This window comes from Barbus barbus (assembly GCF_936440315.1).
Source record: "Barbus barbus genome assembly, chromosome: 31".
Taxonomy (NCBI): domain Eukaryota; kingdom Metazoa; phylum Chordata; class Actinopteri; order Cypriniformes; family Cyprinidae; genus Barbus; species Barbus barbus.
The window spans coordinates 19,725,673-19,748,885 of record NC_136759.1 but is presented as its reverse complement, the minus strand read 5'-3'; the positions used below and the strand labels follow the sequence as shown (position 1 = coordinate 19,748,885).

Here is a 23,213-nt window from a genome sequence, read left to right as displayed (position 1 = left end):
AAAAATAATTAACTTTTTCACAATATTCAATTTTTTTTAGATGCACCTATACACTACTAACAATGAGTGTTAGTAGAAATGCAGGTGCAATGTTACTTATATTCAAGAGAATGTATTCAACAGAAACCATTTAACTTAGTTGTTGATTATGCAGTATACAAACAGAGAGGACTGCATAGAAATGAATAAAGAAATGCAATGCAAAACAGGAATAAAATTAGTAGTAAACATGTTCACACTGTGATGACTTTATTTTTTTCCTGATAGAAATTTGATTGATACCATCAGTTCATGCCAGTAAAAAAATCTTTCCATTTGACTTGACATTGTTCAAAACAGAGTCCGGGGGTTGCTGTTCATCTGTACTCCGGAGCTATTGACTCACGTACAGTGTTTGTCTTGTTATGGATGTTGCTGTCGTCCACCTCCACTGGAATCAAGCTAGATGGAAATGGTTATGTTGATGTTGTTATTGCAATCAGTTCAAAAGTACCACAGGATAACAGACTAATTGATAAAATCAAGGTGAATATGTTCTTTTTTTGTCTATTTAACAAACTTCATGTACTTCAGTGGTTTTAGAGATTTTTTATTTTTTAAAACAATTTCTCATTTTATCTTTTAATTTCTTCTGACAGGAAATGGTCAGTGAGGGGTCGATTTACCTTTATAATGCACTGGATAAAAAGGTCTATTTCAAAGAAGCTACAATACTAGTCCCACCTCAGTGGAATGGGACAAACTTTACCAAAGCAAGAACAGAGTCCTTTGGAAAGGTACAGAGAATGATGCCCTTTTATCTTGCCTGCCAAATATTTTTCACAAATAAATGACGTCACTTGAATAGGATGATTCTCAGACCATTTCTATGTGAATTGCAGGCCAAAATAAGAATTGATAATCCTAATCCAGCATACGGTTTTGAACCATACACTAATCAATATGGAGAATGTGGAGCTGAGGGAGAGTACATTCATTTCACCCCAGAATACCTCCTGAATGATACTTTAATTCAGCTTTATGGATCAAGAGGTGAACATTGTTTACATTCCTTCAACATTTAAATATTTATCATGAAATAAGAGAAGTCGGAAAGGTCTATTTATTCAGTATTATGTTTGTTTTTTAAGCAGTTTTCTTGTTTGTTTGCAGGAAGAGTCTTTGTGCATGAATGGGCTCATGTGAGATGGGGCGTGTATGACGAATGCAATGGAGAAAAACCATTTTACCACTCGAATGGCCGTATTGAAGCTACAAGGTGATAACTAAAAGAAAGCATATGATTAAAAAGCATATGATCTCTTTGGAAATGATCTCATTCTCAACCATTGGTTTCCTGTTTATCTTTAGGTGTAGCAAAAATATTGAAGGTCAGTTTTATGAAATTACTGCTGGAGGATCTCTTCAACAGTGCCGCATTGATCCACAAACTTCACTACCTACCAAAGGGTGCATGTTTTTTCTGGACAGAAATCAAAGCACAAACAGCTCCATTATGTTCTTACCGGGTCTGGATACTGTAAGTATTGATTACACACAGATCCACACATGAATATGTCTACAGTAACAAATATCAACAAACTATGAGTCAGCTACATGAGTCTTGGTCATAGTTTTAGTCATGCAGGGATAGTGGTCTGGATCAAAAGGATCACTCAGGGCCAGAGAACAATAGCCAACCATGAAACATGTAACAAGAGCAGCTACAGTGTAAAAACAACTGACAAATGAACAAGGAAAACACAGGGGTGTTATACAAAGGTGGCTGCTGGGAAATTTTCTAAGTAAGGCTTTGCCACATCCAACAATTTTAGCAAACATCCCAATATGATTTAATGCTAAACAGTTAAAGAAAAACTAAAGTGCACAGAAGCAAAAAAAATATATATATTTTGAAAACTTGAAACATATTTTACATAGAGATAATTGTTTTACCAAGTTCAGAATTAAATTTGAGGATGCTTCTCCAAGCTTTTTTTCCAAGGTAAATAAAAAAACAAAATCTACATTTTCATAATTCCTAATTTATGTATACAGTGCAACAGCAAATAACGTGAGGAAAAAAATATATACATTTGTTTAGAGTTTTTTTGTGTACCTAAGTACCTAAATGTCAATCTGCAATAACAAACAGGACCACCTGGGGATGCAACAGACCAAAATACAAAAATAAAAACTTTCTGAATGTGGTGATCTGAAGGCGACTAGGCATCATCAGTGAACAGTTCCTCTGTCAGAGAGAGTGTTTGTGTCTGTGTTTGGAGTGTCTGATGCTCATATGTACATAAACACCATTGAGCAATGCAAACTCTTATAAAACACTCATCAGACATGCGAACATATACTGAAATGTGCTTGTACAAAAAGCTACTGTATGTGCACCGAAAGCACACATATACAGTTTATTTCACAATAATAATAACGTTACATTAATATTCATGCATATCTAATCCATGTTCCTGTATCCAATTGTAATCGTCTTTACCGTGATTACAGTTGGGTCATTCCGTCTCAACTCAAGCAGAAGTCCCCGGCTCAAATTTGGGAATTTTTATTCATTTATTGATTTATTTTTTCTGAAGAAAGATAAACATACAGTGGAGGCCAAAATTGTTAGAACACTTGGCATGTTTAGGAGTTTTCAGTTGTTTTTGTTGTATTGGCCATTACAATATAAAACAAAAATCCATAAAACCAACTATTGCTGGAACTACAGTCCCTGTGACAAAGGAGTCTTCTGGAACACTGAAGATGATTTACTGGCCCCCTCAAAGTCCGGACCTCAACCCCATTGAGCAAATTTGGGGCGAGTTGGAAAATAAACTGAAATTTCAATATGGCTCCAGGAGTACTGTGGTCAAAAACCAAATGTGGGTCACTTTGCATATAGATGATACTTATTTTCTTTTAAAGAGGAATGTCTGAATAAAAATATAATAATGTTGAAACTAGAAATGTATCTGGTTTCCTTCGGTCCAAAAAAAAACACTGCATTGAACATACCTGAGTGCCATAAATATTATTTTCCCAAAGTTTATGTGTCTATAACTTAAGATGTATTAAAGATATCTCAATATGATTTTAGAGTCTAGTTCCTAATATACTTTTATTTTGGAATCATAATTTTCATATATCATTCCGTTTCAGAGATATGGGGACCTCAATGAGGCTCAATATTCAGATTGTTGAAAATGATCCACTTTCAGTGGTCGAAAACCATTTGTTGGTCTCTTTGTAAACAGCTGATACGTGTTTTATTTAAAGGGTAATGTATGAAGAATAAGCAATGTTGAAACTAGAAATATTGCCTCCCTCTATCAAGACAATTGCATAGGAAATACCTGTTTGAGTGCCATAAATAGCATTTTTCCAAAATTTGCATGTCTGTAACTCGAAGTATTAAATATATCTTAATAGGATTTTAGATTCTGGTTCCTAAGAAACTTTTTCTTTTGGAATCTTCAATTTTAAGGTATTTAGACTCGATGAAAAAAATCGATGTTACGACCTTTGGTTTAAGCCTATGCTTATATCCATTACCACCTGTAAGCTCTTTCAGTAGCTGTGGTCATTGTATAAGTATTTTATTTTCTGAGTTGTGTTGTGGTAATAGCAACAGGTAGTGCTAGTAGCTCACTGAGTTCAACCATTTCACTTTACCAAAATAATGGCACCCACCATAGTCCAAAAGACAGGTATGCTCACAAGATAGGAACGAGATACCTTTCTAGTTTTAACATTATTTATCAGACATTCCCATTTAAAAGGATCCACATTAGGTTTTTGACCCCTTAAAATGTATATAATTTAACAATTTACTCCTATAGCCATGTTTAGATACCAATATCTCTGGAACAGAACCATACAGGGCCTTAAAATTGAGATGCCAAAAGGAAGGTTTGTTAAGACCCCATATCTAAAAGCAATTTTTTACCCACCTGTGATTTGGTTCTGAATCTCAGGTGAAAATTGCCATTTTGACCACCCTCTACAAAATAACGGATTACCCAGTAAGTACACAGTACATCCATGACATTTAATATTTTGGTTTTCCTCACTATAGCCTACATGTGTATCTTCTTCAGAAAAAAAATATTGACTGGCAAGGAAAAACTTGAGAACATTGAAGGGCAAACTAACAGAAAAACTGTAAACTGACTACAAGAATGCACCAGAGGAAGTAACTGAAAAGTCCTTACACAAGACAGGGGGAAAAAAGACAGTAATCGTAACACTAAACAAGCAGCAGAATGACAGCCACCACAATATATTAACTAAAAGATGAGCTCACCATAAAACCACAGGCCTAAAGAGTAAACAAATGCACCAGCATGAATAAAAGCAGCAGCAAAGAGCGAAACAATAAACAGTAACACTGCATAACCTGTATGATTTATTCATGTTGCAGTCCATTATTGGTGTATACCTCCCGTGCTCACTTTCCTAAAATCTGCTCAGGTTTGTCAGAAATGCAGAAAGTAAATCACAGAACTTACTTCGAAATTATTTGAGATGCTTATGCTGTGTAATGCACTTTTATTTATGAAGGAAATCCTATTTTCAGGTGACTGCATTTTGTCAAGAAAATGAGCACAATTATGAAGCTCCAAACATGCAAAACAAAAAATGTGAGAAAGCAACATGGACTGTAATATTTGAGGATTCTGTGGATAAAGATGTACTCCGTTCTCTGAAACCACTGCAGTCCCCTCCACCACCACCATCTTTCAAAATTGTGCAGCGAAAGCAACGGGTCGTTTGCCTCATCCTTGATGTCTCAGGAAGCATGGGAGTATGTGATAACAGACATTAAATTCATCTGAAAACAAAGATGCTACCATGACAAACTTTTCATGTTACCAATGCTTTGAAATTACAGTTTGATAACTAACTTTGAAACCGTAAGAAACAAATGTATGTTGTTGTTGTTCTCACCCATTTTCTAGGGCTCTAGAATTCTTCAACAGCAGCAGGCTGCCACACATTTCCTGCGGAACATCGTTGAGGATCAAGCCAGGGTTGGAATTGTAACCTTTAGTACTTTTGCTTCTACTCTGAGCCGCTTGACTACTATTGACAGTGACACCACAAGAGAAAATCTTATCAAATTGTTGCCAAAAGTAGCAAGTGGATCAACAAACATGTGCTTGGGCCTTACTCTAGGCTTACAGGTATTAATTGTACTAGTATGGATTTTTATGTTTTATGTGATATATGAGGTATATAGAGTTTGTCTATGTCATTGATCCTTTTTTCTTCAGATACTTAGAGAGGACAATGGGGATGCATTCGGAGATGAACTCATTTTTCTGACAGATGGTCAGGCAACGGACAACATTACTGGTTGTGCTCCATCTGCAATACAAAGTGGTGCCATCATACACACACTAGCTTTTAGTAACAGTGCAGCTCATGCACTAACAGAAATGGCAAACAAAACTGGTAAGTGATATCAGCACGAATAATAATTTACTGTATCTGTCTCAGTTTATATAATATAAGCACCGGTTTATGATAAAATGTCACATGATGAAAACAGGGGGACAATTTTTATCACCCAATGATAAGACCACATCTAACCAATTAATGGACGCGTTTGCTTCGCTTACATTATCAACTGGAGATTACACAAATGAACCAGTTCAGGTATGTAAAGGTTTCCCTTTTTGCCCACAATACCTATATTACTCTGAGAGTGTAATAAATCATAGTCATTTTAATCATCCCTTTAGCTAGAGAGTGTTGGAGCAAGAACATCTGATTGGTTCAATGGGACAGTATCAGTGGATCAGACTGTTGGGAACAAAACCAGCTTTGTAATAATCTATGAAATAAGTTTTCCTAGTATTTATATACAGTCACCAAGTGGCTTAATCTACACTCAGACAAATATGAGTCATGATCTATTGCAGAAAACCGTCACTTTAAAAGTTCCAGGAACTGCAGAGGTATGATAACCTTTATCGACCATTTATTTATTATGTTTATAGCTCAAACCATTAACATGAAGGCCTAAATGTTTTTTCGTAAACACAATAAAAGGCATCAAGAGTTTTAAATAAACATTTAACAACAACTTCAGACTAAGGAGTTTAATACTGATGATTGAGCTGATACACTTACAGCAAACCCTTACTGATCTGCTTTTATTTTTTTGTTTGGTAGCCTGGGGACTGGAAGTACAGTATCCAAACTACAATACTTCAGGCTTTGACTATAACAGTAACTAGTCAAGCGACACAAGCTGATGTTCCTCCTATCATTGTCAAAACCCACATGGACCAACAGTTCAGTGATGGCACTAAACCCATGATAGTGTTTGCTGAGGTTAGTCAGAATTACAGGCCTGTAATAAATGCTGATGTTTGGGCTACGCTGGAGTCAGAAACTGGCTCCGTACATACAATACAACTCCTTGACAACGGAGCAGGTAAATTATCAACAATAAAATGTCAATTAAAAAATAATAATAAAATTAAATTAAACAAATAAATAAAATTAAGTGTAAGGCACTTTTCCCAACTTTAGCAAATAAATCAGAAATCCATCTTTCACAGGAGCTGATGCTTTTCAAGATGATGGAATCTATTCCAGATATTTCATAAAGATGGTAAATGGGAGAAGCAGCTTGAAAGTAAGAGTGAAGAATCAAGATGGACGAACCAGATTTGCTGTCCTATACATACCTGGATGTGTGATAAATGGTAAAACCAGACATCACATCACATCTTCATAGCATAATAACCTGTCAAGTTATTAATTGAGGAATTAACTATGTACTGTATAAGAGCAATATCAATATTTATATTGAGACGAGATTGATATTGCTCTTATACATAGTTAATTCCTCAATTAATAACTTTACAGGCTATTATGCAATCTTAAATGAGGTTCTACAATACGATCATGTAAGATAAATTAAATATATAACCCAACTTCATTCATTTTCAGATTAGATATTAAAAAATAGTATGACAAATTATATTAATTAAATGTTTATAATCACAGAAGTATGTCATCAAACCACAAACTCTTCATGTGGTATGTTTGATGGCATTACAGGGTGTCCCAAATGAACGCATTTTGTCAAGTGGACTTCAACACATATCCTGAGCTCAGTGATTAGGAAGCAGTAAACACTACATAGGGACCATGTCAGTTGGAATGCAGCTTGTCAATCATAAAGTTTTGTTCCTGAATTAATCTGTTTTGAACAAAATGTTTGTGTTAATGATTCAGTTATTCACTCATGAAGACACTTTTTTGGTGTAACCCGAAGAAATAGTCAGTGAATCAGTGGCGAAGCTACGGGTGGGCCTGGGTGGGCCTTGGAAATGAGTGATTTTCCAAATAATAATTTAATTAACAATAATAATAACAACAACTGTCTTATCACATTATAACTTTATATATTTATATATAAAGAATTATTAAATGCAATTTATCAAATACTTGTCAAAAATAAAAGTTAAATATGATTCGTCAGGTTCAGTTACTACCGCCCACTTTACGACGTAAAGATGAAATAGTAGTAATTGTGTGTTTGAGTTTAATTTTAAAATTGTGAAGCAAATATCAATTAGTCAATACTTTAAAAAGCGTAAATTTAATATACCAATTGGACTGCAGCAAGAAACTGTCACGGAACGGCGAAGAAGCACCGCAAAAAAGATGGAGTCAGGGTCCAAGTGCAGGGAAGGTGCTCTTTAATTGAAACGAAAAGGCCAACACGGCACAAAAACAAAACAGAAACGGACTGGGATACCAAAACGGCAACACAGTGCATGTATCCCAGACCCGAGCAAACACTAGAATTACACTCACATGAAATATTAATGACGAACCCAGGCAGAGTGGTGGGAGAGGGGAGACTATATACTGTAGTCTGTGGTAAATGGGGAACAGCTGGGAGTGTGAAGTGTACAGGTGTGTGTGGTTAAGCAGGTGTATGTGATGTGGCAGGTGTATGTGATTACGGAGATGAGTCCGGGAGGAAGGGAGATGGTGACCTCTGGTGGCGACAGGGAGAAGCGCAGGGCCCGGACTCATGACATGACCCCTCCTTTAAGGAACGGCTTCCAGACGTTCCACCAAAACCCCCAAAAGTCCAGAGGGAGGTGGAACAGGGGGAGGGATGGTGGGCCAGGCCCGTATAGCGGAAGGGAACCTGGGGCCTGAGGCAGTGCCGGCGGGATGGAGACCCAGGGCAGAACCAGCGGCCACCACAGCGTTGTGTTTGGAAGCTTTGTGAGCGAACACCGCTCTCTCGGGAGCTTCGTGAGCGGGCATCGCTGTCTCGGGAGGAATGTGAGTGGTCACCACCGCTCGCACCGACATCAGCGGGGGTTCCCGCACGCTGCGCATCAGCCCAGGATGCTTCGGAAGCAGGCGCGAGGCACTGGGCGCAGCCGCCGACGCCTCCACCGCCCCCTGGATCGCCGCCTCGGGAGAACTGTGAACGGGCTGCGCAGCTAACTCCACCCTGAGGGCTGAGCCGCTCACCTGCAGAGCTAGGTCGATGTAGTCCTCCAGCGACTCCTCGGGGTCCTAGTATGCCGACATGACGGCTGATGCCATTTTAGAGCATATACTTCAGGTGTTAACGCCACTTGACCTGGATCGTGAGTTATGTGTGGGATTTTGTTTTGACGGTGCTTCTGTGATGTCAGGTGCAAAAGGAGGAGTGCAGACTATTCTTAAACATACTTTTCCTCATGTACACTGTTCTCGCCGCCTTAATCTCGTTTTAAGCAGCGTTGCAAAAGTATATAGACACGTCAGTACATTCTTTGAAACACCTAATTCTGTCATGGCTTCATGACTGGAAGTAATCATCATGCACGATTTATGGATATTCAAAAGGAGTTGAATCCAGCACGGCAGTGGAGCGGAGTTGGAGCGGTCAGTGGACACAAGGTGGGGCTCTAAGTCGTGCTCGTTCACCAAGATCCTGACACTACTTGATGTGATCCTAGAAACATTTACTGAGTATTCTGAAAGCAGCAGTGGTCAAATACTTGACCACTAAACTAGAGAGTCAGCTTCTAAACTAGAAGCTGACTCTCGTTTGCAGCAAATGCAAACAAAAAAGTTCTTGTTTCTTCTAGTAACATTTAGAAAAAAAAATTGTATCTGTCACAGACTGCATTCATTTAATTGAGGGACTGAAATCGAGTGTTCAGAGACAATACAAATCAGGATTTTGAGGAAGAGCTTAAATTAACACTTGACCTGATGGAAAAACATGAAGTCCACAAAATGGACGTTGCTGCCTCCTGAGAAAGGAAACTTCCTGCTAAATTGTCTGTCTCCGTAATCACAAGCTCTTGGGAAAATTGACAGCATTAAAAGTGATGAAGATCTGAGGCATCTGTGGAATGAGGTGTTGGATCGCCAAACCAGGGAACAGCCGTTCATTTACAACAGTGCTGCTGTTGCCTGTTTACCCGGTTCAAAAGCTTTCGGAGACAGAAACTCACTAACAGTTGCAAGTAAACACTGTAACATAGACATTGGTGATGCTGAGCTCACAGTGTTCATGCAGCAGCTAAAACAGAAGGCAGATGCTTGACAGTGCCTCCCATCACTCATGGAAGTGCTGGATATCAGTCCTGAGGACATCTTTCCAAACATCAACAAAATGATACGATCACTCATTACTCTCCTGATGACATCATGCAGTGTCGAAAGATTTTTCTCCACAACAAACCGCATAAAAACATGTCTACGGTCCTCAATGCTTACTGTTCGCCTAAGCAATTTGTTCACTCTGCTCACTTTTGAATGTGAACTGACAGACACTTGATTATGACGAGATCATCTCTGTGTTTAACCAGAAGCCCTGTCGTCTCAGACTAATATTGTAGGAGGACGTGTAAATGTAAGTCAATTTTCTTAATGTTTATAGTTATTTAAAAAAAAAATAATCTAATTCTTATAGTGTCATTATACTTAATAGAAAATACGAAAAAAAAAATAAAAATAAAATTGTGTGTTTCTCATAGTTGGGTTGTTGTGGTGCTTATTGTTTTTGAAGCATTGTGCTGCATTGTTTTTTATTTATTTATTTTCCATAATTTGGCGTGCAGCTTTCATACAGTACTTTTAATTTTGCCCACCCTGTTTTATGAAGGCCCACCCACCTAAAAGTGTCTGGCCTCGTCCCTGCAAAGAATTAATGCAAAAAGTGGAACTACCTGTTATATAAATGCCAATATACTGTAATTACCTATAAAGATGTGTGGCTAAAAATATAAATAATAATAAATAAATTCAGGTGGCTCCTCTAATTTCAATTGTAGTGCAGCTGAACCCTCCAAAGCCTCCCGTTTTTGAAGAACCACTTGATGTTGGAAACTTTACCAGAACAGACACCGGAGAGAGTTTTGAGGTGAAACTTTCGGGCACAACTCCACCAAATTTTCCTCCTAACAGAATCACAGATCTGAGTGCTGAGATCCAGGAGGACACTGTGCTTCTCAACTGGACAGCTCCTGGTGAGGACCTCGACCAAGGGACAGGTAACCCATACAATTACTATAGCAGTATTTAAAATGTTTTTCATCTTTGCTGACAAAATAAGAGTTGTTTTAAAGTTACATCATGAAATAATGTATCATTAATTGTCTTGCACTGTGTGTATATGTGTGTGTGTGTGTGTTCCTTTAAGCTAAATCCTATGAGATCAGGTGGAGCTTTGACATTAAAATGCTTCGATTCAACTTCAGCAATTGTCATGTAGTCAACACAACTGCTGTCTCACCTCAGAAGGCTGGATCAGTTGAACAGCATTCATTCAATCTCAATATCACAATCCAAAATGGCACCACACTCTTCTTTGCAGTTCAGTCGGAGGACAAACAAAAAGCAAAATCTGAAACCTCCAACATTGCTCAAGCTTCAAAGATCCTCCCTGCTCCAAGACTTCCAGTAACATCAAACCCAGGCATGAACTTGACAGTTCTTGTCATTTCTCTGTGTGTGGTAACTATGGTCATATGCTTTATTGTTGCTGTAGTCGTATGTGTCGTGAAACGCAGAAAACGCTCTGCTCAAAGTGATATGGCATTAATAATTGCAAATGAATGTCCCAACAATCATTATACCTAATTTAAAAATAACTATGTACATCCAGCAGCTTTAAAACCTTTCTTAATATAATCAATTTCATCAAACATAATTTCTTATTCTTTTAATATTTTTGCAGCATATGTAATCTTGCACAGATTAAGAAGGATTTATGTTTCTGTCTATCACGTAGGATTTTGTGGACTGAATATAGTTTCATAATTATTCAGTTAGGTGTACATTTGTCCACTGTAATACAAAACAAATCCTGAACTGTCTGTGTCTCAATGACTTATTTTGCTTTCAAGTGCCTCTGGTGGAAGATGACCAAATTCTAATTAGAAAACAGTAACGTTTGCTGCCTCGTGCGATTTCTGCTCCAACTTGTGGTTGAATAACATTGCTTTGTTACCTAATGTAATATCTAGTGTTGTTTCTCATAGTTCCATTTTCTTTCTTTTCTTTTTCCAAATAAATAAATACCATTAATTAAATGTCACATTTTAACAGCACTTTCAAAACACTTCTAAAATACACTCCTAAAAATGTTTTGAGATCTTTGTTGTATACTTCTACTTTGTTATCCTTTTTATGTATTGGTGTTTTTGGCAGTTGTGTGTTTCTTTGAATAATGGTTTTCTTTTATTTTTCTTCACCTTTCAAGTTATGGTTTTATGTAGATGTGTTTACAGCAAGATTATAAAAAAACAACAAAAAAAAACCAGACAAAATAAAGTGTATACTTTCTCAAAATGCCTTGCTTGCTTTTTGTTGTACTGTACTGGAATGAAAGTTAGTCGTAAACTCATTGTTATATAATGAGATTTAATGTCTGGTCTGATAGTGAACGCCCATAAGGGGAAGTGGTGTGTGGCCAAGTATGGTGACCCATACTCAGAACTTGTGCTCTGCATTTAACCCATCCAAGCATACACACCGTAGTGAACATACACCTGGAGCAGTGGGCGCCCGGGGAGCAGTTGGGGGTTAGGTGCCTTGCTCAAGGGTCTCACCTCAGTCGTGGTATTGAGGGTGGAGAGAGTGTTGGTTATTTACTCCCCCACCTACAATCCCTGCCGGACCTGAGACTCGAGCCCACGACCTTCGGTTTACAAGTCCAACTCTCTATTCATTAGGCCTATAAAGATGACGTCTTTACGACTGCGACTGCCCCAACTTATAACAAAATAAGTTCACAATTAAAAACCAATCATTATTTTTATTAGTTTGATTTTTATTTTATTTTATTTATTTATTATTATTTTTTTATGAGGGGCTGTACAAGCCACATTCATTCTGGCACTCTCACACACTTACATTTTCCTTTCACGTACATATAATTTGCATCAAATACCTTTGATAAAAAAATATGAATTTGGCCTTGTTGCTGTCTAGAAACACAATGCAGGTAAAGCCACAAATCTGAACATGTTCTTGTTCTGATCTGTAAATAATTCTGTAACTCTTAAGTTTCATGAATTTTTTTTAGATCATGCCATATGATTTTATTAAGAGGAAACTCTAAAATGCTAACTAATATAACTCACATTAGGCTTTGTTGCATCACTGAATTACACTTAAACTTCCTGCCTAAAACACGCCTGGAACCTAATGCGGAAGTAAGCATATGGGCGAAACTTCTGGTTCATTATCCGCTATAGGGAAATAGTGAGAATAACAATGTGTAGTAAATGATAAAACTGTTTGCATTACAAACCAGTGTGTTCATAATTAAAATACACTAAAATAATATGGTAAGACACACCAATTTGCAGTATCGAGCAGCAAAACGAGCGGTTTTGTACAGCTAAAAATAGCTGTAAGTGAATGAGACCAGAATCAAGACCCATAAAATGTACAAATGGCCACACCAATTTTTACATGAAGAATAAGGTGGATAGTAACGAATGCAGCATAGGACGCGCATCTGATTGAAAGAGTAACTGCACACTACTTTAGCAGACAGTTCACCTTGTAGGTTCAACAGAATTAAATTAAAGGTTTAGTAGACCCGAGCGGGTCCAGTGCCACCGTCTGACATCGCTGGATCAGGCAATCCAGCTGGCTGAGGATCATCTGGTGGCGTGCCCGGAGGTCGGCGAGCCCCTCGCTAATCTCTCTCCAAACCCTTCCCCTCTCTTTTCTGCCCTACTCCTGCCCCTAGATCATGGGGCAACGCACCCCCTCGAGCCCCACAGCACGGAGTTGTTCCGGGAACGTCTCAGGCTGACTCAGAGGAAACGAGAGAGAGGGCAGAGTTATTGCCATGGCATGCGGCATGTCATAAATGTCAGCTGGTTAACCCTCCGGCCATTTCAAAAGTGCCATAGGCCTTTATCACAGTCCGCATGTCGTTATGTCCGGCTCCGATCAGTAGCGTAAAGGAATTTCTGCTTGCTTTATTGACAATGGACAGACTCCAGTTTTGTGAAGAAAATTAAACTAATTAAACTAACGTTAAACACAATAAACGTCAATGTTAAAGCTGCGTATTTATACCGATTCCATACCATGTATGTCATCCTTCATTTTAATGTGTAACATTAGCCTATCTGAGTGACGCAACTGTCAGCGCTGCCATCAGATTAATGAAGAGCACGCAGCTGCCAGAGGAATACTGATTTAATTTTATTTTTAATATTATTTTTGAAATATATTTATTGTGATTAACCTCCTGCTCTTGTTCACAGTATAATGATATTCAATCATTGCATGCAATCACGGAGAAAAACTTGATTAAGATGATCAAACTTATTTTTAATTATCGTCTATGGGCTGGAAATATTTCTTTATTTGAACAACTTCAATTTGATGCAATTATAGAGGATTGCAGCATAAAGTGAGCGCTTGAAAAATGTGAGCATTATGTTTAATACAACAAGTTTGCCCTAAACCTTTAATTTAATCCTTCTATACAGCTGTAACAGAACTGTTTGTTTAGTTTCCTTTTTGTCCTTATTTGGTTCTTCCTGTTTTAGTTTCTGACCTAGTTTTGTTAATTAGTTATATTCATCACCTGTGTTTGATTCAATTACCTTGTTTCCTCGTTTGTTCCAGCCCCTTTATAAGTCCTCAGTTTTGCCTTTGTGTTTGTCTGATCTTGAGTTAACAATGTGCCTAAGGTGTGTTGATGCAGTTTATTAAAAGAGTCCTACTTTCGTTTATGCTTTTGTCGAGCGCCTTTTTCCACAACCACCGGACCGTTACAGAAGATCAGACCGCAACCGAAGATGGGCGAACCGGCGCGATTTTTTGATTTGGCTTACGCCAACCGGGACCCAGTGAGCTTCATGTTGGCGTTTGCGCCTCTCGCCCTCACCAGCACTCTAGAAGACGGAACCCTCAAGATGCTGCTCCGGCTCGGACTCACGCTCCACCAGCAGCGAGAGCTCCCAGACACCTCCGACCTCACTTGGAGAGAAGCCGTCATCCGGTGTCTGGAGAGTCTCCGACCCCGAGCCGGAGCCTTATCCCCGGCGAAGTATGTTCCGCCCGCGGCGATGTGGAAACCGCCGCAACAGGCGATGAACGTTGCGCCGTTTACGGCGATGATGGTCCCGTCCAGCCCACCTGATTTCCCGCTGGTCCCGTCCAGCCCCGCACCTCCCGTGCGCCCTCTAATGTCCGCGCTGCAAGCGCGCCCTCTAATGTCCGCGCGGCAAGCGCGCCCTCTAATGTCCGCGCGGCAAGCGCGCCCTCTAATGTCCGCGCTGCAAGCGCGCCCTCTAATGTCCGCGCTACAAGAGCGCCCCTTTGAATCCGCGCTGCAAGAGCGCCCCCAAGTGTCCGTGCTGCCAGAGCACCCTCCTGCGTCTCCGCTGGTCTCATCCAGCCCTCCTTCGTCTCCGCTGGTTCTATCCAGCTTCGCGCCTCCCGTGCGCCCTCAAGTGTCCGCGCTGCAAGAGCGCCCTCAAGTGTCCGCGCTGCAAGAGCGCCCTCAAGTGTCTGCGCTGCAAGAGCGCCCTCCTGCGTCTCCGCTGGTCCCATCCAGCCCTCCTTCGTCTCCGCTGGTCCTATCCAGCTTCGCGCCTCCCGTGCGCCCTCAAGTGTCCGCGCTGCAAGAGCGCCCTCAAGTGTCCGCGCTGCAAGAGCGCCCTCCTGCATCTACGCTGGTCCCGTCCAGCTCTCCTTCGTCTCCGCTGGTTCCGTCCAGCTCCGCGCCTCCAGAGCACCCTCAAGTGCCCGCTCCTCCAGAGCGCCCTCAAGTGCCCGCTCCTCCAGAGCGCCCTCAAGTGCCCGCTCCTCCAGAGCGCCCCCAAGAGTCCGCTCCTCCAGAGCGCCCCCAAGAGTCCGCTCCTCCAGAGCGCCCCCAGGGGTCCGCTCCTCCAGAGCGCCCCCAAGAGTCCGCTCCTCCAGAGCGCCCCCAAGCGCCCGCTCCTCCAGAGCGCCCTCAAGCGCCCGTTCCTTCAGAGCGGCCCCAAGAGTCCGCTCCTCCAGAGCGCCCTCAAGAACCCTCTCCTCCAATGTGGCCCCCAGAGGGGAACTTTCCCAAAGAAATTTGGGGGGGGGGGGGCCATATAGTCTCAGTCTGTGTGGCCAGGCCAAGGGCCAAGGCCACGGAGCACCCCGATCCGCCAAGGCCGCCCAAGGACCCCGATCCGCCAAGGCCGCCCGAGGACCCCGATCCGCCAAGGCCGCCCGAGGACCCCGATCCGCCAAGGCCGCCCGAGGACCCCGACCCGCCATGGCCGCCCGAGGATCCAGATCCACCATGGTCGCCCAAGGACCCCGATCCGCCAAGGCCGCCCAAGGACCCCGATCCGCCATGGCCTCCCGTGTCTCCTGATCCGCCATGGCCTCCCGTGTCTCCTGATCCGCCATGGCCTCCCGTGTCTCCTGATCCGCCATGGCCTCCCAGGTCTCCAGTCCTGCCATGGCCTCCCAAGACTCCTGATCCGCCATGGTCTCCCAAGACTCCAGATCCGCCATGGCCTCCCGAATCTCCAGTCCTGCCATGGCCTCCCAAGGCTCCAGATCCGCCATGGCCTCCCGAATCTCCAGTCCTGCCATGGCCTCCCAAGACTCCAGATCCGCCATGGCCTCCCGAATCTCCAGTCCTGCCATGGCCTCCCAAGGCCCCGGATCCGCCATGGCCTCCCGAATCTCCAGTCCTGCCATGGTCTCCCAAGGCTCCTGATCCGTCCTGGAGGCTTCCCTGTCCCATCCTGGTCCTGCTCCAGCCTCCAGGACGCCCACCCCCCCTCCCCGATGTTACTGTTACGGTGCGGGACGCACCTTCCGGGAGGGGGGCGATATCTGTAACAGAACTGTTTGTTTAGTTTCCTTTTTGTCCTTATTTGGTTCTTCCTGTTTTAGTTTCTGACCTAGTTTTGTTAACTAGTTATATTCATCACCTGTGTTTGATTCAATTACCTTGTTTCCTCGTTTGTTCCAGCCCCTTTATAAGTCCTCAGTTTTGCCTTTGTGTTTGTCTGATCTTGAGTTAACAATGTGCCTAAGGTGTGTTGATGCAGTTTATTAAAAGAGTCCTACTTTCGTTTATGCTTTTGTCGAGCGCCTTTTTCCACAACCACCGGACCGTTACAACAGCCTTTAGTCATAATTAATGTTTTAAACTTTGGCTAATTTTAATGCTTTTTAATGTGATATGTTATTTGTATAGTTTTCTCGCTGTTCTGTAATGAAGTAAGATGATCAGACAGTGAAGAATTGCCTATACACATACAGTATGCCTCGCGCGCTCCTGTTAAAGTCACGAAATACGCATCGGGATATCGTGACAACATATTCCTTTGTTTCATAATACTCAATTAAGTGTTGTAAATTGAGATTGGTGTCTTTAGAAGACGTATAAGTGCTGAATTCTACATAAATAATCCACAACAATGCCGTGCTATGGGCACAGCCATTGATAGAGGCTGCAGAGGAAGTTCTTTTACGCTTCTATTTCAATCTTCCGCTTTTCGAACGCGGAAGTGTGATAAAGGTCATTGCCATTATGGTCCCCTTCCAGAGAATTGGTATGGACCTCATCGGGCCATTAGAACATTCAGCACGCGGCCATCATTTTGCATTAGTTCTGGTAGATTATGCAACACGATATCCGGAAGCAGTGCCACTGCGCACCATTTCTGCAAAGAGTGTGGCGGACACCCTGTTTCGCATTATCTCCCAAGTGGGAATCCCCAAGGAGATTCTCACTTATCAGGGCACGGCGTTTATGTCACGATAGAAGAAAAAAGGAGAACTGCCCCCCCCAACTAAGCCTGGTTTCTCCCAGGGTTTTTTTCTCCATTCTGTGACAGAGGGAGTTTTGGTTCCTTGCAGCTGTCGCCTCTGGCTTGCTCAGTTGGGGACACTTAATTTCTAGCGATTATCGTCAATTTGATTTCACAGATACTATTTAAACTAAACTGAGCTAGACAATGACATCTCTGAATTCAATAATGAAATGCCTTTAACTGAAAATTGAGTGCTTAATCTTATTTTTATACATTACTGACACTCTATCCTCCAATTTGATACGGTTAAGTGCTTTGACACAATCTGTATTGTTAAAAGTGCTATATCCTGTAAATAAACAAAGGTAAAGTTTAACATCTCTACCCTCTCTGTCAATGTCTTTGAGGATTGTTCGAACTTCTTTTACCCACCTGGAATATAGATTTTTGAAGAAGCAGAGAATCTTTTCCCCTTTGCTACAAAGGGATTTCTTTAATCTGAGGTCAGGATCAGTCCCACTCAGTTCCTTGAAATGAGCACATGAGAATCTCTTCATGAAGAGAAAAGGCCACTTTTCCTGAAGATCTGAGATACTGGGTGGAGGGCATTAATGCTGTTACGTTGCGCAATGAATGTCATTTTCATTCATTCTTGGACTTTGTTGCGCTCAGCTGCAAAAGGTCCTTCTTGTGAAAATAGCATCTCCTTTCTCTTTACTTCTAAACACTCAACATGTTCCTCTTCAGGAAGTTCAGTAGGGTTCCACTTCACACAACCAGCTATCCAGTTTAGCGGATTTAGATGTTGAGGGTTGGCTATCATCCACTTCACCTCCTGTTTGTTTAGGTTTTCTAAATCGAGCCATATTGTTTTGTTCCGGTTAAGATGTTCCCACCCTTGTCTTCAACTGACACAACAAAGAGTAGTAACCACACCCAATTAACGTTCCCTCTTCTGTTTTGTCACTAAAACTGTTTCTGGATGACTGACTGTTTCTGAACAATGTTGCTTGGTTGGATTTAAACACACCTCTCTGATGGAATCCACAATCACCCTAACCACGTTCTCCCATCTGAGGTTTCAGGTCGCTTTCCTTGTGCAAGACATGTTCTTAAATTTGGTGTCATCTTACCCCAGGGTATGTGAAAATCTGACGTCAGTGCTGCACTATGAACTGGGACTGGAGTGGAAGTAGGAATCTGTAACTGAACTGGATCCAGGACACTGCACAAGGAATGTTGAAGAGTTGGGATGGTTGCTTGGCTGAATAGCTATTTTAATTACCTAAATGAAATATTGAACATAAAAATATTGAACATATACTGTAGAAATAACAGCACTGATAATTTGACAAATGTACATATTTCTACTTCATTGATTGTGAACATGGCTTAAAGTCCACATAAGCTATTTTAACTACTGCATATTACATGTACACAAATGACTAACATCTGCTTTTGAAGAAATTAATAACTTTCCTGCAATCTATTGGTATATTACATATATACAAATGCATGGAGCCCCTTAAGGGACATGGTGGCGGGAAAAATTCGGGGTGAGTGTAAAAAATTTGAGGTGGAAGGAATTTTTTTTATTATTTTTGCATTCTCTCGCAAAGATATTTACGTTCCCTCGCAAAACCAGTTGAGTTCGAAAAAAAACAAAAAAACTCTTCATGTTCACATTACAGCTTGTAGTGGTTACAGCTCCCAAATGTTCACAATCTAAAATGCTTAATGTGCCTTAATGTATTAAGACAGTGACACTGGAGGACCAAATTCGATAATAATAAATACTAATAAAATTATTAGGCTAATATTAATAACCTTATTAATATTACTATTAAAAAAGCAGAATAGCCCAGAATATGAATTCAATATGAATATGAATGCAACACCTTGCACGTTAAACTTTTTCTCCCCCATAGAAAATGCTTAAAGTAGGCTATATGAATGAATACCAATTCTGTTTACAGTTTATATTATGCACAGAAAAGCAGATAAGCCCAGAACGGAACAGCAGTGGTTCATAAAATGCTTAACGCAGCCTAATAAAGATGATAAAAAAAGACCAAAAATGCTATATTATATATATATTAAAAATATGTATTGTTTACATGCAAGCGCAAAATATGAGTAGAATTGAATAAGGGTTTTCTCCCCCATAGAAATGTGCACTTAATGTGGCTTAATATATATATATATAAAAAGCTCAAGTTTTATATTTTATTAAAAGCATACACTACACACAGAAATATGAGCAACATTATTTTTATTGTTTTTATTTTTTTAATGTTTTGCCTGCGAGAAAATAAACTGCATAACATAAACTGTAAACAGATTTGTTATTTTTAAATCACTGTATTCATTCATTAGCCTACTTTAAGTGTTTTATGGGGGAGAAAAAGTGTCACGGTACGCTGCGAGGGTGCCGTGGAAAAGACGGAGCCTGGGTCCAAATGCAGGTGAGGGAATTTAATAGAAACAAAAAGGCCAACACAGCACAAAAAAAACTAAACAGAAAAGGACTGGGATACGAACAGCAATGCAGTGCATGTATCCCAGACCAGACCAGACCAGACCAGACACTAGAAAACAAACACCTACTTTTACCCAGCATATACATGAAATCACAAATACAAAAACATCTAATGAAACCAGGCATCGTGGTGGGAGAGGGGAGACTATATAGACCGAGGCAACGAGGAACAGCTGCGGGTGTAATGAGTGGGACAGGTGTGTGTGATGTGACAGGTGTATGTGTTTACGGGAGATGAGTCCGGGAGGACGGGAGATGGCGGCCTCCTGTGGCAACAGGGAGAAGCGCAGGACTCGGACTCGTGACAAAAAGCTTAATGTGCAGGGTGTTGCGTTCATATTCTGGGTTATTCTGCTTTAGTAGGCTAATATTATTAATAACGGTTATTAATATTAGCCTAATAATGTTATCAGCATTTATAATTATTGAATTTGGTTCTGCAGTGTCACTGTTTTTAAAACACTAAGCCACATAAAGCCTTTTAGAATGTCCCAAAACCGTGTCTTGAACTAAGCACTGACGTATTTCTTTATTTGAGTCCGAGTTCAAAATAAAACTCTATGAACCGCTCCATTGTGAACATAAGGAGCTGTATGAACCACTGCAAGCTGTAAAGTAAACAGGAAGAGCTTATGTGAACTCCAGTTTTGAGAGAGAATGCAAAAGTTTTGCGAGGGAACGCAAAGCTTCTCGAGAGAAAGCAAGACATTTGAAAAATATTTTTTCCTCTCACCTAAATTTTTTTTTCCACCACCATGTCCCTTAAGGAGCTCCGTACAAATGACTAACCTCTACTTTTGAAAAAAAAGTAGTTTCCTGCAATTTATTGGTATATTACATAAATGACTAACATCTGCTTTTGAAGAAATTAATTAGTGTCCTGCAATCTAAAGTAAGAAATTACTCGTCATCCAGTTTTTTATATCAACTATACATTCCGTTAGTTTCTCAATTTGGTGTTTCACCGGGCTGCAAAGAACTATAGACCTGAGGATCATCAGCATAACTGAACATGGTGTTAGTGAAAGCTAACACCATGTCTCCTGATAATATCTCCCAAGGGTAACATGTAAAGCATGAAAAGTAACGGCCCTAGTACTGAGCCTTGAGGTACTCCATACTGCACTTGTAATCAATATGATACCTCTTTATTCACTGCTACGAACTGATGGAGGTCAGATAAGTATGATTTGAAGCATACTAAGGCACTTCCACTAATGCCAACAAAGTGTTCTAGTCTATTCAAAAGAATGTTGTGGTCGATAGTGTTGAACGTAGTGCTAAGATCCAGTAGAACTAATAAAGAGATACAACCATGATCAGATGATAGAAGCAGGTCATTTGTAACTCTAATGAGAGCAGTCTCAGTACTAACAATTGTTTTGTTTAAACTCAAACTACTGTTTATCGATCTCCTCAAACCCAGCAGACTCCATTGACAAACACGGCCATTTTACCTCGCATACCATAGTAAAGCAAGCTTCGTTTAAACTCAACAGAAAATAAAATTCACCAAAACGGTCTCAGTTTGTCTTTCCACAATTCCAACAAGCATCGACTCTAGTTTTGGTCGAAATAAACCATAATCTAATTCACTAGATGTGAAAATGTCGGGAGAGCAGCCGGTGAAAGAGTGCGCAACTTTACTCATGGAGTTTCGACTTTTAGGGAGGAGATTATAACCTTTGCGGCTAAACTTGCAGTTTCATTCCACACTAAAAACCATGTAAACTATATAATAAAAACATGGTGTAGCAAATTAGCTCAAAGTGAGATGAACATAATTAATCATAACGGGTTGTTATCAATTATATATTCATCTTCAGGAATTAACTGTAGCATTAATAGAACAATAAAATGATTTGTTCGTCCACAGTACAGACAGTTTTAATCGTTTATTGACTCTAAGGAAAATTATTTCTCTGGCCATGAAAAATAATTTCCTCTCTAATACATCGCTAATAGAACATGTAACAAAACTATTTGTTTTGTTACATGTTTTAAAGTGACCTCATTCTGTGAGTCGCAGACACAGACAACCAAGTTTGAATACATATGGATGTTTATTAAACTACATTACAGGGGAACATGTAACATTGAACTAGACACAAACATACACACATTAAACACAGATGCCAACGCAAGGAAGGCATGGAGAGAGAGAGAGAGAGAGAGAGAGAGCGCAAGAGAGACCGTAATGGCAGGATTTACACATCAGCTAAACACAACCTGTTAGAACCATCAGAGGATCACATCTCCTTAATTAAAAGGGGTCGAAGCCTAGAAGCGTATCTAAATAGTTAACAAGCGGTTACTTGCATATTGGTTTTGTTGGTGCTGAGTAAAGTGTTCTGGTGCATGTATAATGCGTAGATTCTTGATGAATTCCTTTAGGAGTGAAAGCTTCGTCATTCCAGCCATGGGTTGATTGGTCCGAAGTGAATTGCCAATTGTTCAAGTTACTGAACTTAAAACTGGCAGAAGCTCGGACTCTCCCGAAAGGGGCGCCGCGAGATTTCCAAGGTGGTATGTGTGTCTCCAGGGCACCGAAAGTAAAGAGAAGAAGCCTTTTTGGTGTGGGAGAAGTTTTATCTGGTTTCCCTGTAACATCCATTTTGGTTAGTTTGAATAACAACAAGGCACATAGTTTCAGCGGGAAAGTGTTTCTTTGTCCCCCTTGACACCTCATTTGCATGTTTTATGACTGATCTGGAGATGCTGTGTAATTTTGCCACAGTACATAAAAATAGTATGATGCATTTCGCAATCATATAGTGTACATCTGTAACAGTTTCTCTGTTACTTATGTACCAGATGTCCTCTTAGAGCAGTACGGTCATTACTTACCTGAGCATTAGAGGGCACTCTGTTAAAGTAATGCATGGAATTTACCAATTTAAGGTAGCAAAGAAGGAGAAATTGCAGGAAGTTCATTCTCTATCTCCTTTGGAGAAGCTTACCTCATGGTGGTTTGGGCCTTTGTACCCTGTTTGAGGAACTTTGTAGTTCTAAGCTCATCCAGGGTTTGTGTTCTGAGCATTCTGATAACTGACTTACATCTACTGCTTAAAAGCAATGCTGGACTTCAAACAGCTCTTTTCTGGTTGAACTTTGCTGGGGAATCATCTTGCCATTCAAGTACTGTTTTTTTTTTTTTGCACTTCATGTTTCAACAAAGCCTGAGCAACGTATATGGGTCTAAGTGATTACAAGCCAAGGACTGTGTTTTGGAATACTGGGGCCTCATTCATAAAATGTTGTGCAGAAACCATCCTAAATTTGATCTTACGATCATTTCTAAGATATGCGTACATGCGATTTATAGAATGAACGTACGAACAGAAATCGCGCGTACGCATCTCTTTCAGATGTGAAATCTATGAGTCTCAAATGATTTTGAACTTGCATGCAATTGACTGGTTTCA

The 23,213-nt window shown here is 40.5% G+C and overlaps 1 protein-coding gene across 1 annotated transcript; it reads left to right on the top strand.

Annotated features, from left to right (window-relative positions):
- Nucleotides 1-408: 408 nt before the first annotated feature.
- On the top strand, nt 409-17,260 carry LOC306851743 (calcium-activated chloride channel regulator 1-like; the record flags this gene model as incomplete). Its single annotated transcript, XM_079388179.1, has 15 exons — nt 409-525; nt 639-776; nt 882-1,032; nt 1,153-1,258; nt 1,351-1,519; nt 4,565-4,792; nt 4,947-5,171; nt 5,262-5,442; nt 5,540-5,646; nt 5,733-5,948; nt 6,166-6,430; nt 6,558-6,704; nt 10,302-10,520; nt 10,670-11,019; nt 17,042-17,260. 15 exons carry the CDS (start codon nt 409-411, stop codon nt 17,258-17,260), a joined length of 2,838 nt encoding a protein of 945 aa, XP_079244305.1.
- Between the last annotated feature and the right edge of the window lie 5,953 nt (nt 17,261-23,213).